General features: G+C 51.3%; 2 protein-coding genes across 2 annotated transcripts; one reads left to right on the top strand and one right to left on the bottom strand.

Moving 5' to 3' along the window:
• Positions 1-476: 476 nt before the first annotated feature.
• LOC102937583 (tripartite motif-containing protein 54-like) lies at positions 477-9,144 on the top strand. Its single transcript, XM_043527316.1, has 9 exons — positions 477-738; positions 2,495-2,643; positions 3,824-3,989; positions 4,971-5,066; positions 5,444-5,677; positions 6,511-6,533; positions 6,629-6,753; positions 7,765-8,078; positions 8,713-9,144. Exons 1-9 carry the CDS (start codon positions 574-576, stop codon positions 9,142-9,144), a joined length of 1,704 nt encoding a protein of 567 aa, XP_043383251.1. The 5' UTR covers positions 477-573.
• Positions 9,145-13,970: 4,826 nt separating this feature from the next.
• On the bottom strand, positions 13,971-16,001 carry LOC114020118 (corticoliberin). The gene is made up of 2 exons (XM_043527215.1): positions 15,882-16,001; positions 13,971-15,364 (listed from the first exon to the last, which is right to left on the bottom strand). The coding sequence occupies exons 1-2, from the start codon at positions 15,956-15,958 to the stop codon at positions 14,908-14,910; spliced, it is 534 nt and encodes a 177-aa protein (XP_043383150.1). The 5' UTR covers positions 15,959-16,001; the 3' UTR covers positions 13,971-14,907.
• Positions 16,002-18,643: the final 2,642 nt, after the last annotated feature.

Consider the following 18,643-nt stretch of genomic DNA (forward strand, 5'->3'; position numbering starts at 1 on the left):
GACTATTCTTTTAACTGCTCTCAATCTCACATTTGTTTATATTTCAGCAGTACCCAAAGGTCGCTAGTCAGATTTTCCTTGCACTAGGGAAACCCCTGTGCCAAAGAGCTTATGCGTACTGGGTGCCTGGATGTGTGCACCCTGGCTCTGTGTGAACTAATTTAAATGTGCTTGAGTCCTTTTTAGCTTCACCACCTATAGTGGATGTCTCTGTTGGGTAATCTGCTGACACTGGGCTATGAATTCAGACTGAATGAGCCTTCTTTCCCTCCAGAGATGAGCAAGAACCTTAATAGTAACATGAGAGGGGAGTCGCCTCAGCCATCAAATTCCAGGAGTCCTAAAGTGGAGCTGAAGCAGAGCCCCAGAGACCTACTAGGCCAACAGCTGCATCCAGCACTTAATCTGTGTGGCAGGCTGCTTTCCCCTTCCATATCTTCCTGTGCTCTTCCTCGGCACCACAGTCCAGAGCCAAACAGGCCGAGCCACGCAGTGCTTCCTTATTCTGTTGCTTCAGTGCTGCTGGGAGTTGGGGGAGCAGGGAGAGTCGAGGGCTGCATTGGCTTTCTTGTCATGTCTATCCAAATGGAATACAACTCCTATCGGCGGGATCACCCCATCGACAGCCTGGAGAGGCAGCTCATATGCCCTATTTGCTTGGAGGTGTTCACCAAACCTGTGGTAATCCTGCCTTGTCAGCACAACCTGTGCCGGAAATGCGCAAATGACATATTTCAGGTGAGTAATCCGAGTTGCAGCCTTCTGCTCGTGGGGAGAGTTTTTTTATTTATTTAATCCAATTGATACTACAGGGTCCTGTGTCTGTGTTTCTAAGTAGGCAGGAAGAGATCATGCTATTGAAATATGAATTGGTCAATTGGGTAGGAAAGGAGAATGCCCCCAAATCGTCCTAGTCGTCAACCCTTTCCAGCTTCTGCTAAATTTTCTCACACACAATCCTCTCAGGAAAGGAAAGTAATCCACTGAATTCCTTTCCTGCTGGTTCAAGTGTCAGGGCCGACCGCTCGCTCTGTCAAGGGACCTGGGAGCCTTAGAAACATTCGTGATTTTAACAGCCCAGCCTACAGTGAGGTAGGAGTGAACTATCCCCTGTTCACAGGTGGGACGCGGAGGCACAGAGAGGTGAAATGAGTTGGCCAAGGTCACACGGGGAGCCCATGTGCAGAGCCAGGACTAGAATGCCGATCATCTGAGTTCCAGTCAAGTGCCCTGACCACGAGCCCATCCTTTAACATCCCCCAACAAGGAATAGCCTCTATTTGTAACGTTAATGTACAGAAAGCTTGAGCAGAAAGTCGGGAGGGACCCAGCTAGTGTTACTCTTGCATCTGATTCCCCTGTTACAGGGCCAGTGTCCTTTTTAAAGGTATGAAAATGGTAAGTGCTCCATTTCTGGGGCAGGAGAACACAAAGAGGTGATCTAGTAGTAGCTCTGATGGTTGCCTGCTCCAGGCGGTTATAACACACACCTAGCCGTGTTGTAGAGAAGTTTGTGCTTCGCTGACCTCTAACAAAGTGACTCAAGTTTCCCAGACAGTCAAGCAACGTCTTTATGCACAGCAAGAGTGAGAAATGTTAGCCTAAATGTGGAGGAGCCATCAACAGACGTGAGGGGCCGCTCGTGCCAAACCTGTTAGGAGAAACTATTCTAGTGTGTTCATAAGGAATGGGCTGGCATACTGGCAGCTCAGTAATGCATCATTTTCTTTTGTGGCAATCTGGGCATTCATAGCAACACATGGCATTTCATTAAGGAGCACCACCACACCTGAGACAGGTCTGTTAGTCTTCCTGTCGCCATTTTACAGATGGGAAGATTGAGTCACTGACGGGTGAAGTGTCATGCCCAAGGCTGTGCTGGGAGCCTGTTTGAGCCATGATCACAATATAGGTGCTCTTAATCCTCTGCTTGGGCCGTTGGATCAGGATCTCCCTCAGCATGAAGTGTTCATGTTCTCACATCACAGCATGCAGGAATGTTGGGTATGGTGATGATACACTCTGAAGTTTTAATAGCTTTTAACTCCTTCATGGCTCTTTGCTGCTGACCACCGCTGACTTTGAAAGGCTAATTCCTTATTTGATTGAAATTAACTGAGAAGAACTGAGGGCACTAACTTAACGTTTCAAGAGAAGGTTTTTTTTTCCGGTAGCAGTACCAGATTTATCTTCTTGAGTCATGTGCAGATGGCTCAGCATAGCTGAGGGATTCTGCATGTTCTCATTCCAATCCTTCTGTTGTCCTGGGGGATTTTCATCACCTGCCTTTGGGCTATTAAATATCTTGTGTTTACACTTGGCTGCTGCGCCGCAATCCCGCTCTTTAACAGTGCACCCTCTTCTCCTTTTGCTTCCTATGTGACAGGTTTGCAGTGTGCACTTTGGGTCCTGTGATTCCTATCAAACCAGTCTGTGGCCAGCTGAGTAACCCCCCTGTAGCGGCATCTAATGAAGATCCTCGTTTGTGTTTCAGTCTCGTGGGACAACCCTGGGCTCCGCAGGCCGCTTTCGCTGCCCATCCTGTCGCCATGAAGTGGTCCTGGACAGGCACGGTGTCTATGGCCTGCAGAGGAATCTACTGGTGGAGAACATCATTGATATTTACAAACAGGAGTCGGCAAGGTGTCCCAACCCGTTCATTTCTTGTGTGTGTGTGTGTGTGTGAGAGAGAGAGAGAGAATCCATCAATACAGCCTGCAGACTCTGTAATGTGTCTTCTTGCAAAATATTATTCCGCCATTAGAGGTCTCTGTGTACTGTATAGCGTTCCAGACAGGCTCCGGTCCCCTGGTAAAGAAAGACGTCAAAGCTAAAAATCAACCTGTGTGGAAGCCTGGTTGTGTCTATAGTTGTCGTTGTTTTCTTTAATCAATGTCTTCTGCATACGAGCTTTGATTCCATAGATTACGACAGACGCGACTCTGCCTCTGTGTAAATGAGAGGGCAACTCCAGATCAAACGTGCCCACTTTATAAGTCAAACAAAGAGTTTTTCTAACTGTTAACTCACTGTGGGATCTGAGAGAAAAACTGGGGTCTTTCCTTTTCGTGCATCATCACCTTGGACTAACGGTCTTACAGGCCAAACTGTGCTTTCTGTAGCACCCTTGCCTCCAGGGCGTTTGCACATCTGCAGGTAGAACTTAGCAAACAATTCTGCTGTTGTCCCACGAGCGGGAATAGAACCCTGGTCCCCCCGCTCTCAGCTGGGTTGGCTCTGCAGGGCTAACAGAAGTAAAAAAAAAGTGGGGGAAGCTTCCCTACTAATATCAGCAGAGCTGGGCTGCTGACGGGATAGATTGGTGGAGTAAGAAGTTGTCATTTATGCAAGTGCCCCGCAGGTGTACGTACGCAGTGTGAGAGACAGGCCCTGCCCCAAAGAGCTTACAGCGCAAGTAGGCAAGACAGACCACGGGTGAGAGGGGCACAGAGCTGAAAGTGACTGGCCCTCAGTTGGGGGCTGGGAGAGAACCCAGATCTCCTGACCTCCTCCTGTCCACTGGATACTGCCTCCCCTTGTTCATTTCCTGTTCCTGCTGGTTTTGGTAGGAAGGAAATGAGGTGAGCCCCTCTGGTGCTAACACCAGTGCAGAGCTCCTAGCAGATGGCACTGCTCCCCTGAGCTTGCAGCTGGTTGGTTTCCATTGCCCCAGAGCCTGGGTCTCAGTACTGACTTCTCAGCACATAGCATCTGCCCTGTTGGGCTTCAGGTCTTGGCACTGGTAGGGGGAAGAAAAATCAAAACCCCATCTTGACTTTCCACCTCCCTCTCTCACATGCCCTCTCCCCCCATGTAGCTCCAGGCCTCTGTTAAAGACAGAACATCCAAGCTGCGAAGAGCATGAGGAAGAAAAGATCAACATCTATTGCATGACGTGTGGGGTGCCCACCTGCTCCCTCTGCAAGGTCTTTGGGGAGCACAAGGAGTGTGAAGTAGCTCCCCTGTCGGACATCTACATGAAACAGAAGGTTGGCTTCTCCCTGGCATTTGCTCATGGGGTGCCCGGTACCTGGATCATTGCTACCAGGGTGGAGGGGAGAAAGTTGGGCATCTCGTTCTTAAAGAGCGCAGCCTTTTATCCACTCCAGGCTCTGCTACGAGGGTCCGAGACAAAACAAAGTTTTAAAATGATGCAGGCATACCAGCAGCTCTCCCATTGCATCAGTGTAGGTCCTGTCCACTAGAGAAGACCATTCAGAAGCTTCAGGTGCTGAGTTCGGTGTTACTGTTCATTCACACCACTAGTACATAGGGACTATACAGAACATGCAACAAGCTAGAACCGAGGTTCATTGGGGCGGGGTGGAGGTAGGGAGATGGTGCACACAGTATGCCTGCACTGTCCACCTAAGGAACTCAAAGACTTTGATGCTCATTAATTAAGTCTCACAACACCCCTGTCAGGCACATGTTATCTCCTCCTAACAGATGGAGAAGCTGAGGCATGGAGGTAAGCCCATGACATCCTCAAGGTCACACTGGGATCAGGATGCTGTGGGTCTCCTGATTCCAATCCTACACTCTAACTTGTACTTGGTGAGATAAATTCAAAGCCAGACTGTATGTTTTTTGCTGGGACAGTGCTGTCAGCAGATGGACAGAGACTTAGATGGGTCTTGGGGTGGGGTGGGAAGACACTGATGCCTTATTTATCCAGCACCCCCCGGAAGAGGTGCTTGGGAACACTACACAAATGGTGACAGCATGAAGCCATTCCCTCTTGTCTCTGAAAATGTGAAGCTTGCCTTCCACCACAGCAGGCACCTGTGCTGGGAACCAGGGTGGTAGAGAATGAGGGAATGGTCTGTCACAGCGGCAGGCTCTTTGGAGCCTGGACCATCTTAATCTTCTCCTGGTGTCTTGTGCGTTGCTGGCCATGTTCTCGGTGCTGAATGGCAAATTATCTGAGCTCTCTCTTTCTCTCTCTCTCCCTCCCCCGCCCCCCACAGTCTGCTCTGACAGATGGGATTGGAGCCCTTGTGGCCACCAATGACAGAATCCAGGCCTTCATCGATAACTTGCAAGGCACTTGCAGGAACATCGAGGTACTGCATGCAGGTTCTCAGGAACTGACATTTTTTGGAATGTTTCATTTGGTGAAATTTTTTGAGATTTCAACTTCATCCCAACTAAAACAAATGTCAAAATATCAGAATTTCCCACGGCATGGAAATTCCAATGTTCACTCCACTCTACCCAGATCTTTGTTTAATTATGAAATCATGCTGCCTCCTATATAGCTTTGAGGGGCTTTGGAATCCTTTTGTTTTGAAATGCTCAAAACAAATGTCAGACGATCCAACATTACTGATGAAAAAGTATATTCAGCCCCTGCCCCATACTTCATGAATCAGCTGTCCAAACCTATGTCTAAGCCAAGCCAGTTGAGCTAGTGAATGTGCTCTTTGCATCCTTCGAGCAGGACAACAGCAAGGCCCAGAAGCAGGCTCTGTGTGAGAAGTTTGACCGCATGTATGCCATCTTGGAGGAGAGGAGGAAGATCATGCTGCAAAGGATCACTTATGAACAGGAGGAGAAGACCCAGCATCTGAAGTCCCTCACCAGGTTGTACAGTGAACACATTGAGTCATCCTCCAAGCTGGTGGATGCAGCGCTGCAGTCCATGGAGGAGCTGCAGATGACAGTCTTTGTGCAGGTAACATGGCAGGAGGCTGAGTGGCCACTGTCATCTTATTCAACCTTGGGTCTCCTGTTGCCAAAGAGAACCAGTATGTTTTGTTTCCCAGAGCCAAGAGATGTACAGGGTAAGGGGAAGTCATGAGTAGGACAAGACTGGCTTTAAAATACAAGCAACCATTGCTTTTCAAGGCAGACTTGCAACTCAGTGCCATGGGAATGGAGTCATATCTTCCTTTCCCACCAACACCTTGATAGCCTGGAGTCTCCCACTTGCTTGAGATCCTTCAAGTCCAGGAAGGTGTGGCTTTAGAATAAGGAGTTGTCACTACTTTTAAGGCAGAGGAAACTAGGTTCTTGGGCAGACAGCTTCTGTAGGGAAAACCCTAAGGACTGCCAGGCTTGAGGAGAGCACTTGGGCTGGGCTTTGTGCTTGTTTGTTGTTGTTTGGGTTCACAATTCAGCAAAACCCCAAAGGTGGTGTATTGGGTTTATACACAGTGTGTATCCTTTATAAGGAGCAGGATGGGCAGGGATGGTGTCCCTAGCCTCTGTTTGTCAGAAGCTGGAAATGGGCGATAGGGGATGGATCACTTGATGATTATCTGGCCTGTTCATTCCCTAGGGGGCACCTGGCATCAGCTACTGTCGGAAGACAGGTTACTGGGCCAGATAGACCTTTGGTCTGACCCAGTATGGCCATTCTTATGTGGGAACTCCACCTGTTTTTCTCTCTCTCTCTCTCTCTCTCTCACACGCACACGCTCGCTCGCCACATGTTTTTATCTTGATTTTTTTTGTTCTATTCCCATAATCTCACCTTTCTTCTCTTCTCCTTTTCTGGCTACTCAGAATGCCAAAGTTCTCATACAGAAGTAAGTAGAACTCCCTATTTTTACATTCACATTCTGACCCCAATTTATCTGAGGGACTGGATAATGTGGGATCGTATCTTCCTTCCCTTTCCCAGAATTTCCGAGGTGACCCAGAGCTGTGAAGTGGAGGCGCTGGAGTCTGGTTATGACAATATGGAGCACTACGCTGTGGATTTCAATGCCGAGGAGCGGGTGCTTTATCAGTTGGACTTCATTAAAGGTGAGAGGAAATGGTCTGGGCTGGTCAGAAATGGGGGCCTTGGAGAGGAGGGTTTGCTGGTCTGTCTGCAGGCTCACAATGTTCCATTCACTGTGGTATCGGGGGCTACTTCAACCAGCATAAAAACCTTCTTCCTTTTCTTGATTCTAATGTCACTTGTGTCCCAGTTCTGCCACCTTGTCCATTTCACTGGTCGCTGATTTCAGTGGGACAATGTGTACTCCTGAATGTGAGCACAGGTGTCAGAATCCAGTCGTCATCCTGTCTTTATGTTGGGGAGGAGCCGAGAGCCTTTCTCCTTGCATTGGACGTTTATCCCTGTTACATCTACCAGAGGCCTGTGGCTGCTCCTCTGGAAGCCGCCTCCTCGGGGTTCTCCACTCTGTGTCCTGGGATGGAAGCACTGGAGGTGCAGTGCTGTGTTCACTGGGTGCATTTCTCATGAATGAGTGAAGGAAAGAGACAGGGAGGGAGGGAGACAGCTGGTGAGCAAAGAGAAGAATGAAACATACAGTGTAGGATGCCACAAAACCAGCACCTCATGGTACCTTTGTGCTTTGTTCAGTTGCGGAACCTTTTCCTCCTAAGGGTTGAATCCAAAGCCCACTGAAGTCAGTGGAGAGGTTCCTATTCACCCCAATGGGCTTTGGATCAGGGTTCCAGTCTCTATTCCATTCTGGGTATGGAAATCCAGCTCAGCTTACTCTGACCCCAAAGTTCCTTTGAGAGGGAAACAGGAATCCAGCTCAGCTCCTTCCCCTTCAGCAGAATCCCCATTCGAGTTGTTCGTCCCCAGAGTCCATTCACACTGGGGAGGGACCGCCATGTATTTTCAGTAATTTTCCTATTTCCCTGATATTGATAGACTGAGGGGTTCGCCTGCTCTGAGACTTCCTCAGCTGACAGTTCTGCTGACGTCAGCGTCTATGAAATCTAGGTTTCTGTGCCCATCTGGACTAGGTGCTGTCTGCATCCCTTTCACATTGCCAGGGCTATTTATTATCCTTGTAGTTGATGAGTCTGAAGAAGGGGCAGAGGAAGGAGAGGAAGATGCTGTGTGGGGAGATGCTGAAGGTGCATCAGCAGAGTCTGTGGCAGACGAGCAAGTGGCCAGCAGTGAGGGCAGAGAGGAGACCCTGAACGTCCCTGCAGATGGAAAGGAAGAGGAGGCAGAAGGAAAAGCCCAGATGTTAAAGGAGGCTGAGAGTGAGACTGCTGGGGAAGCTGATGCCAAGGCTAAACTACCAGGTTCAGCTCAAGCTGCGGAGTTGGATGTCCCAGCTGGCAAAGAGGGATCTGAAAGAGAGCCGGGCACTGCCCAGCAGGTAATGGCTTTAGGACTCTCCTGATCTCTACAGCAGTGATGCAGAAGGACCCGGGACACACACTTGCTGTGCTAGGATTGTCCTCTCAAAAGCCAAAGATACACACTCATGCATGACATACAAGCGAGCCGTGTACGACATGTCAGTGCGCACATGTGTAATATAATCCCCGTTAGGGTGGTCTAGGCCAATGGCCCCTATCTTCTCCAGACCAGAACCCCCATCCCCCTTTAGCCACATGGTGGTTGTGACTCTCCTGAGACCTATTTGCGCCCTCCAACTTGACCCCCCCCCCGCCCCATCCTATGCTATCATGAAAGTGCTTTACAGAGGAGTTGCAGAGCTGAGGGGGTGGAGAAGCTCAGGATTAATGAAATCCTGCCCCCAGCCCACGCTTGGTCCAGCGATCCATGGTGTCATTACACAAATTGGACCCTACAGAGACAGTGTCAGAGGTGTTCGAGAAGGGACAAACCTAGTCCGGTCATTCGGCCCATCTCCCCCAGGAAGGGCTCCGTTTGGACAGGGTTTCTAGAAGGCATCTGGTATAAATTCCTTCCACACCCGAGCGTTTCCCTTCCAGGTGTTCTCACTGCCTCCCCTTCGCCCCTCCCTGGTGTTTGCTTTTCCGAAGGATGCAGCTGTTCCGGGTGGGGCTGCTTCAGACTCTCAGGGGTCCGGGGCCGAAGCTGCCGAGTCTAGCAACGCCTGGCAAATGACCGCCCCAAATCTTGCCCTGCAAAATAATCCCAGGGAAAATGCCCCGGAAACCCCAGCTGACTGCGCAGCCCAGGGCAGGGGAACTGTCGAGGCAGAAGAAGCCACTTGCTTTGTCCCAGCCGAGACATTCAGCACCTCGGACAGCTCAGCCGGGAGCAAGACGGGGGTTGACCCAAGCCAGGGCGGTGCCAGTCCGGCCAAAGGCAGCGCGGAGGGGGGCCTCGCTGTGGCGTCTGCCTCCGGCCAGGTCAGTGAGACCCCGCGGCTGGTTAGGGGCCCTCGGGCTGGGCAGGGTCCACTTATGGCCCAGGAGGTGTGGGTGCCGCGTGTCGCCGTTGGGAAGTAATCCCTGAAGCCTTCCAGCCGGGGAGCGACTTCCCGAGTTTGTCACACCCGGAGAGGGAGCTGGAGGCAAGGTTTCATCCACATTTTTCTTTCTTAGTGGGGGGGGGGGGGGGGGGGGGGGAGAGATGCAGATTTGGCAACAAGGAAACATGTTGCCAAGTTGTGTCGGTTTCACCTCAATTGTGGAGGCTGGAATGTGTTCCCCCCCCCCCCACGAAAATAATCCGAACATTTGATCTAGGCAGTTTCAAATGGAAATGTTCCCATGGTATCGGGCTGAAATGACCAGAAAAGGTTTTTAATCATAGAATATCAGAGTTGGAAGGGACCTCAGGAGGTCATCTAGTCCAACCCCCTGCTCAAAGCAGGACCAATCCCCAATTTTTGCCCCAGCTCCCTAAATGGCCCCCTCAAGGATTGAACTTACAACCCTGGGTTTAGCAGGCCAATGAGCTATCCCTCCGCCATGTTCCTAAAGAAACAATACCGAAAGGTTCTGAAAGAAGCCTGACATGGAAATGAAACATTTCATTTTGGGTTGAAGGAAAACATTTAGTTTGACCCGATATGATCTTTTTATGGACTTTTTGATTCACTAAAAATTTTGGAAATTTTTTCCCTCGAGTCTGACCCCGCCCCCCAATTTTTTGGCATTACCGGTGAACTGAAAACCCTGTTAGTCTCACGGCTCTCAATGTAAGTGCCGGTGGGGTGGGGGTTCCTTTATTATTCAGGAAATGTTCTGGAATCTTTAATTTCTGGATAGTCAACACGGATGGGCGGGTGGGATCTTGATTCAATGCCTTCCCCATGGAAGGCTCTGAGACCAGTTCAGCACCGCCCTACCGCTGCACTGCAGGAGCTGTGGTGGGGCTGACTCCAAAAGCTGGTGTAACTTGTGTCCTTTAGATGCAGAGGAGACAATGCTGCTGGCCAAGCTGCAGCAATAAATCCCTGCAGAAGGGGGAAGGGAACAGAATGCCCCCTGGTGCACGGGAATCGCCCCCCATCGCTGGTCACCTTTCATATATTAGTCTTCCCTGTTTTCACACTTGGCACTTCTGCAGGCAGAGTTCTCCAAATGCCAGAAACAATCCTCTGACTGCTAGAATAATAGAGTTATGGAAAAGTAGGGCTTGAAGGGACCTCAAGAAGTCATCAAGTCCACCCCCCCGCACTGAGACAGGATCGAGTTATTCCTGACAAGTCTCTGTCCAACCTGGGTCTTAAAAACCTCCAATGATGGGGTCCCTTGGAAGCCTATTCCGGAGCTTAACTATCCTTATAGTTAGGTTTCAGAGTAACAGCTGTGTTAGTCTGTATTCGCAAAAAGAAAAGGAGGACTTGTGGCACCTTAGAGACAAACGAATTTATTTGAGCATAAGCTTTCATGAGCTACAGCTCACTTCATCGGATGCAACTACATCCGATGAAGTGAGCCGAAGCTCACGAAAGCTTATGCTCAAATAAATTGGTTAGTCTCTAAGGTGCCACACGTCCTCCTTTTCTTATAGTTAGGTAAACTTCCTAATTTTCCCTTGCTGCAGATTAAGTCCATTCCTTCATGTCCTAGTATCAATGGACACTGAGAACAATTGATCACTGTTTTCTTTCTAACAACCCTGAACATATTTGAAGACTATCAGATCTCCCCTCAGCTTTCCCTTCTCAAGATGAAACATCCCCAGATTTGTTAACCTTTCCTTATAGGTCAGCTTCTCTATCATTTTATAGCTCTCCTCTGGACTCTTTCCAATTTGTCCATATCTTTCTTAAAGAGTGGCACCCAGATCTGAATACAGTACTCCAGGACCTACGCTTTCCTTCATCTTTCTCTTGCTCTTAATGTATTTGGAGAACCTCTGTTCACTTCGGTATGGTTATTACACTTCAGGTCTTTCTGAAGATCAGCCTGTTCAAAGAGAACCCCACCCAGGACCAGGGAAGCAGCCACTGGCTCCCTTTTCATCCCTCTCTCAACTGAGAGATACTGGGCCAGAGTCTATGTAACTATTCACCTACAGCTGTTAAGAACTTGAGGTGCACTCATGTGAAGGGTTAATATCACCAGCAACTTCTTTGCCAGCACAGACTGTGCAAAGCCCTGTTGTAACCATGAAACCATTCTTCCCGTCCCCAGTGGAAAGAGCAGGGTTTAGGTATTTCCTACATTGTATTTTACAGATGGGGAAAAATGTACTTTTGAAAAAATACCCCAGAATAACCCACATGCATTAGCCCTGCAAAGCGAGCTGCTGCTTCGGCCATGATCAAACTTTTTCCCTTCTAGGCTGGGGAACCTGAACTGCTCTTGCCTGCTCCAACTAAATGTATTTTTAGAGACTCTGTTCCCGTCCTCCTCTTTCTGAAGGATTGTTGTGATCTAATGATGCTCTGCACTTGTGCAGTGCCTTTCATCTCAAAGGCTCTTGCAGAGACGGGTGCGAGTTTCCCCTTCTGTAATGGAGATAATGAGGCACGCAGAGGACTGATTTTCAGACGGGGGCCTGTGCATGCACCAGGTAATTGCTCATGCAAATCACTATTTGGATGGATTTGCACCAAGTTACTGCACTTGCACTCACAGATTAAGCCCCCAACCCGTCTGAAAGTCCATTCCACCATGAACTGTCAGCCTGGGGTTGTTTAGATCCCAGCTGAGTGGAGGGGGCGATATGGATACAGTTGAGAACCACTGCTCAGGGTCCTCTCAGTGCCCTATTCTCTATAGCTGGTTCTCTAAGAACAGAGGGTCAGAGGGAAGCACTCCATCTTTCAGCCAGCTGAGGCCAGAGGGGGGTAGGACACAATGTGGCACAGACACACAATGAAGGTCGCCATCAGAATGATTCCTGCAGAAAACTGAAAAAGGGGTGAGATTTCTAAAGGCCTCCTTAATGCTGCTGTAAGCAATTTTCAGCAGTCAACGAGAGGGGTCTTCACATCTCTATGAGACTTAGGGGGCTTTGGTGTTGGAATGAGAGAGCTGTCTCACAACGAAGGGCAGTTCAGAGGCCTGGGGAATATGGCATATTATGATTGATTGATTGTATTACCCCAGCGCTTAGGAGCCCTACTTATAGACCACAACCTCATTGTGCTAGGTGCTGTACAAACATAGAACAAAGAGCCCCAAGGAGCTTACAGTATTGACAGGAGCCTATGGACTAGTACCTGCCTTGCTGGCTTCTATGTTTCATACACAGAGGACACCACTTTCTGTTTGTTGTACATCCCCATTCCTTTGCCTGCATTCCCATCTGATCACAGCAGTGTGTGTGTGTGTGTGAGTGAGAGATTCTCCACCAGGCTGTAGCTTTCTCCCTTTCAGTGCTGGCCTGGGTGATCATCCTGACATGCCTTTGGAACTCAGTGGCCATGTGCCTGCTCTGGGGATGGGAGTGTGGCGTTTCAAGCCAGGTATAATACCCTGAACCACAGATGGTTACTGAGCTTCCTCCTTCCCTCTCCCTCTGTTAGAGAGCAAGTTAGAGAGTTACAAGGGATGAAATGAGGAGCTTGCCCCTGCTCTCTGGAGCGGCACTGAATATATGCTCCTTCTTGCTTTTCCAGGACCCCTCTGTGGTGGATGGGAAGAGTGAAGAAAGCAGTGAAGCTCCATTTGGGAGTAACTTCAGTCCTGCTCTGTGATGTCAAGATGAAGACAAGGTGGGTGCAGGGCTCCTTCTGCTTCCTGGGGTGGGCAATTCCCCATTGCCCCCAATCCCTTGCCCTCCTTTTTCATTTTCATGGGTAGAGCCGCCCTTGGCTCAGACTGGGCAGAGAGACACTGGATAACTTATGCTGGTTTCCTACCTCAATAATAGTAACTGATACATTAGCATCCTGATATTCAGAGGCACCGAACACCTACAAATCCGGCCCAAGTTGTAGGTGCTCAGCACAGCTGAAAGTCCAGCCTTTTGTTTCTAATTTGTATTGAAGTTCTCGGCCTGTAGTGCAGGAGATCAGACTAGCCAATCAGAAGGGCCCCTTCTGACCTCAAACATCTGACATGTGTGCTCTCCATCAAGAAGGCTTTGGAGGGAAATGTGCAAAAATGTAAAATCCTCATTAAATATGTCCTGGGGAAGCCATGTAAAATCCTTAGATATTTAGTGTGTCTGCCTCTGCCATGTACAGTCTTCCTCCCTGCACTTCAGAGCCCTGGTGTAGCAGGAGTGTCTGGAAGACTAAAAGGGTGTTAGACACCCAGTACTGGTGTGTGGTTTTTTTTTAAGCATTAAACTCCAGTTCAGTGAAATGTACTCTATGGACACTGATGTTACTGCGTGAATGTCTTTCATTCAGACACTAGAGAAACCAGGTCAGACATCTAACATGATTGTAATGGTTTTTCTCCCAGGTCCACCTTCCAAGCTCAACAGCTGAAAACCACCAGAGTTATAGTTTCTTGTTTTCCTGGTGAAATGTTCTGATCTGAAACCTCCCCGTTCACCCATCTGGATTTTTGTTTGGAAGAAGATAAGGCAGCTAGACTGAATCATGGGAGCAAGTGGAAAGGTGGCATGGGACTGCTAGGAGCAGGGCTGTCTACATTTAGAATAGCAAAGGCCAGGATGGTCACTTACCAGGAGCCCCAGGGCTGCATAGAATGTGCAAAGAAGTGTACCTGTAAATAAATAAAACCCAAAGCGTCCGCACGCTCACGTAGTGTCTGCTTGTATCTGTGCCCGGGGCGGTGAATAGGGATTGCTGCAGCTGTCTTGATTCTGCACAGTGAGGGAACAGAAAGTGAAGGGCTCCAGGCGTCTGCTGGTTGCATTTCCTCCTGCACTTTGGACACGCCGGCGTTGGAGAAATTGGCATGGAGGGAAGGGAAGATATGTTGCCACTGTAAGGTGGCTTTGCTGGCAGCCCCTGGGTTTCAGCAAGGCATGAGCCTCTGGCATCACCCCCAGGATTTTACCTGAAAGCTCAGAGGGAGCAGATGGAATAAGATGCTGATTGAAAAGCCCTTTGAGTCCCAGCTTGCCAACGGGACCCTAGGGGGATCCGTGCCCCGGCCAGCGCTGCCTGCTTGGGGCGCATTCCGGGACTCGTCTCACTCTGGTTCTGAACAAGTGTCGTGTGGAGCCAATGGAACACCGGAGTCAAGCCGGGTCCGAAATGCCAACAAACTAGTTTCTGTGTAAATCCAGCCCCTGTAGCAGGTTCGAACCTGTCCCTCTCGGAAAAGGCCTCCCTCTGTCTTTGACCTCCTTGGAGGGGGGCGGGGGCAGCCCTGGGGCGCCCCCCCCTCCGTGCTTCCCCAGCCCATCAGGGCGCCGCTGTGAGAACCCGGCCATCCCCCTGGCATCGTGCCTGCAGCAGGCCTGGTAGCGCCAGCCCGAAGGCTCCAGCCGGGGCCAGGAAGGGGCCGGCGGGCGTTAAGAGAAGCAGGCTTGTTAAAATAGAGTTTATTGCGAGCTCGGGCATTGCCATGCTTTACTCCACTGCACACACAGAACACAGGCAACAGCGGCGCGGGACGGAGCGCTAAGCGGAGCGAGAACACACCTGGCCCCGTGGGACGCACACCTGGCAGCGCCCCCCCTGCCGTCCCCCTCCCCTGGCCCGAAGGGCGGGGTGTTTATCTCCTTTCCTGCCCCCGCGCTCCGGGTCCGCTTCGCGCCCCAGCGATTCAGGGGCGCCGGGCCGATCCCCCCATTGACACTTGTTACAAGAATATATTTAAATATTCAACCTAAAAACGCTCCCCCCCCCCCTTCCCCAGCCCCTTCTCTCCTCCCCCAGCCCGCCCTCACTTCCCGATGTTCTGCAGCAGCAGCTGATTGCTCAGGGCTTTCTGGGCCAGTCTCTCCTCCCGGGACATCTCCAGGAACTCCCGCAGGAGGTGGAAGGTCAGGTCGAGGGAGTTGGGTCTGCCGTCTTTCCGCCGCGAGGAGTAGGGAGACCTCTCCTTCCTTCGCAGCTCCGGGGTGCTCTCCGCGCCCCCGGCCTCGCAGGGACCGAGCAGTCTGTGGAGAGAGGGCGGCCCCGCTTCTGTGCCCGCTGAAGGCAGTGGGGGCTTGGCCCCCAGCCCCGGTCTCCTCGGCCACAGTTCCCAGGTTGGAGCGGGGACCAGAGCGAACTGCGGGGCAGCTCCCCGGGGCAGCTCCAGCGGGGAGCCGTTCTCCGACGGGAGAAACAGCAGGACGAGGACGAAGGCAGCCGACATCATCCGGATCCTCATAGCCTCTGCTTCTGGGGCTGGGCGCCTGCAAAGAGAGCCCGCGAGGGGTTACCCAAAGCCAGCGGGGCGCTGCAAGCCTCCGCCACGGGCAGCCCCGACCCAGGCACCTTCCCGGGGCGAGCAGCATCGAGCCCCCCCGCCGGATCCATCCCTGGGGCGGTTACCAGGAGCCAGCCCTGTCCCCTGAACACAAGGCAGGGAGGCGATAGAAACTCCCCCCGTTCTCCGCCCTCCAAGCCAGGCTCCTAGGGCTCGCCCCAGCCAGGGCAAAGGAGCTGTCCCCGCCCGATCCCCAGCCCTGCCCCTGGCGGGGGGGGGGGGGGGGTTACCAGCCACCCCAGAGCTTCAGTTACATCTACCGGAGAGCGGTGCCGCTTGGCTTTCAAGTTTGCTGAGCGGCAGCCGCTGGACTAGGGGCCCCGGGAGCGGAGGGGAAGCCAAGGAGCGCCCCGCATCGCCCTTGGAGAGGCCGGACGGCTGCAGCCCAGCCAAGGACCCTCGCCCCGGGCGCCGCGCTGGGGGCCGGGGGTGGGGGGACTCACAGTTGCGGTTCTCTGGAGAATTCAGCCGCTGGTCCCAAGCGCAGCAGGTGGCAGGAGCCCTCACACACGAACACCATGGCGAGCCATACAGGCAGGGCTATATATACCCCCGGCAGCCTGCCAGGCACCCCACCACGTGACGGGCTGCTCCGCTCCTCAGGCGTGTGCTGGGGCGGGGGGGGCACAGATCAGTGCCCCGGATCGGGGCGCTGCTGGAATCGTGACGGGCTGGAGACCAGCCGGGGAAGGGGAGCTGGGCTCCCCGGGGAGCGGGGCTAGATCGCTGGGCTGCACACTGGGGACCCTGGGCTGGGGGGGGGGGGCATTAATTAGCGCACCCATCCCTGCGGGCGCAGCCAGGCTGGCGCTGGCCTCGGGCGCTGGAGCTGCCCAAGGTGCTGAAACGCCGAGGGGCTTGCTCCCAGGAGGAGCCTGGTCCGGGCGTTCCCACGGCAGGGACCGGCGGGTACCTATATCGGTCCCCCCCCCCCCCCCGGCCACACACACACACGCTGATATATGCCAATCCATGTGTGGCGTATGCCTGGGGTGGGGGGGTGGGTGCTGTGCGATAGGACAAAAGATCAATATTATTTCTATTTCTCTCTCCGCCTGTGTACCCGGTGGACGTTGGCGACTGGCACCAATGTGGCCTGCATTGGAGGGAGCCAGTGGTTCTCACCCCGCTTACCCTTGCGGGCCCCGTATGCAGCTCTCTCTGTGTTACCTGGGCCCTATTCACATGGTAGCTACACTACCTGGATGGCCCTGAGCACGTCACATGGGCCTGCAGCTGGGCGCTGACCGGGCTGCAAGGGGCCCCCCGGTGGGTCCAGAACCACTGGCCTGAGCAATGAAGCGTTGCAGGTTTATATGAGTGAAAAATGTGAGCTGAAGTGTCTCTTTCATAAGTTGGGAAGCGAAGTGATTTACCTGACTAGCCTGTCTGCAATTCTCCTCTTAGAGTGATTCATTTTATGAGCTCATGGAGATTAAAACTTCACTTACGCTCTTGAAAGCAATTTTCCTCCTTTGGCTAAGTACAGAGGTAAATACATTTCTGTGCCTAATCACCCACCAAGGTGTATGCCTCTTACTGCAAATTGTGGCTTGCGGGGTGGTTCTCCTCCCCCCCCCCCCCCCCCGCAACTGGTGCTTACATCATTCAGCTTTTGGAGTGAAATGCTCAGTTATTATGGTGATCTTGCAGAATTAAGATTCTGCTCAACAAACAGCTCAAGGGTAAAGAGATTTCTGCCAGGCCAGAGCTTGGCTGCGTGGAAAGAAGCACCATCCTATGTTTAGGTGACCCTATGTGCAGGCTCGTTCTGAAGACAAAAGGGAGGCTGCTTTCTTGCTATTCATTCAAAATATTCCAAGCAGAGTTTGCCTGCCAGCCAGCCCGAACATTGCTGCCTGAAACCCATTCAAATGAAAATTGATTTAAAGCAACAGCAAAAAGTATAATTGGCCAGGGACTGAGACTGCAATGTACATTTCATCTTCCCCACTTTCCCTTTGCTGGAGTTCTTTGGTATCTGCTCCTTTGTTGGTTTCAGTTATTACCCAGGGCTGTAATTTCGGATGCTCAGCTTGAGACTGATGTTCAGAAAGTGCTGGATGGCCCCTTTCCCCCAGAATCAGGGCCCACCTTTAAGGTGTCTCAAGTCTGGTACCCAAAATTAGCAGTCACATTTGAAAATCTTGGCCTTGCACAATGATGAGGCCAAAGGCAGCTCTGGTTGCTGGTCCAAAGAGGGTGGCCTTATAAGGGCCACGGGCAGTCAGATGTACCATGGATTGTCATGTTTTTTCCTTGGTGTGGACCACGTGCCAGAAGATGGAAGCCTCCCTTCCCATTTGTGGCCATCTCCCCTCTCACTGGCAACTGAATAACATCCCTCTGGCAACGACAACAGTTGCTCACATGGCACAGTCACTTCAGGAAAATATTTAGGGAGAGATTTTCAAAGACACGCAGAAGAGTGAGGCGCTCAACTCCCAGGGGAGTGGGTGTGGAATTGCCCTTCCTGCCATTGAAAAATCTCCTCCTTAATGTCTTTTCAGCTTCTTTTTGGCATTTAACAGCTAGAAACAAGGACCGTATCACCAGCCATCTCTCCATGGACCACAATCCAGGTGATCAAATGGTGGCTTTCTGATTTGGAGGTATATAGGGATAGTATACAGAGTCCTTAGTTCTGGAAGGGATATTAAACCTTGTGCTTCAGGGATTAAGACAATCTCTAATTTAAGGGGACCAGAATGAGACCTAATGTAGCCAGCAGATTATCTCACAACTGCTACTGTGAGGTCCTTAGGTATTCCTCTGAAGCATCTGGTGCTGGCCAGAGACAGGATACTGGGCTAGACTGTAGGTCTGATACAGCCTGTCAGTTCCCTATCCATTTTCCTGTCAAGCAATATTAGGATCTGAGGTAAGTTTAGTAAAAAAATGTGAATGTCTCCCTTTTCTGTTTGAACGTGAGGCTCAGAGCTCTAGAAATGGTGTGTGTGGGGGGGTGGGAGTGGGGGTGTGAGAGAGAGAGAGAGAGGCTGAGTCCCATTTGGGTTGTGATCAGGATTGTAAACTCAAGTGAAAGCTTTGATGGATCTTCTGAACATGGAAAGTGTTAACAAGAGAACACATTTTACCTGGTTATGAGTAGCACCATGTCTCACTCAGATAATAAAGGCCAATCTACAGTGATTACACCTTATAAAATGCAATTCTCCCTAGGTAGACGTGATGACAAGTAACA

This window comes from Chelonia mydas, chromosome 13 (assembly GCF_015237465.2).
Source record: "Chelonia mydas isolate rCheMyd1 chromosome 13, rCheMyd1.pri.v2, whole genome shotgun sequence".
NCBI classification, from domain to species: domain Eukaryota; kingdom Metazoa; phylum Chordata; order Testudines; family Cheloniidae; genus Chelonia; species Chelonia mydas.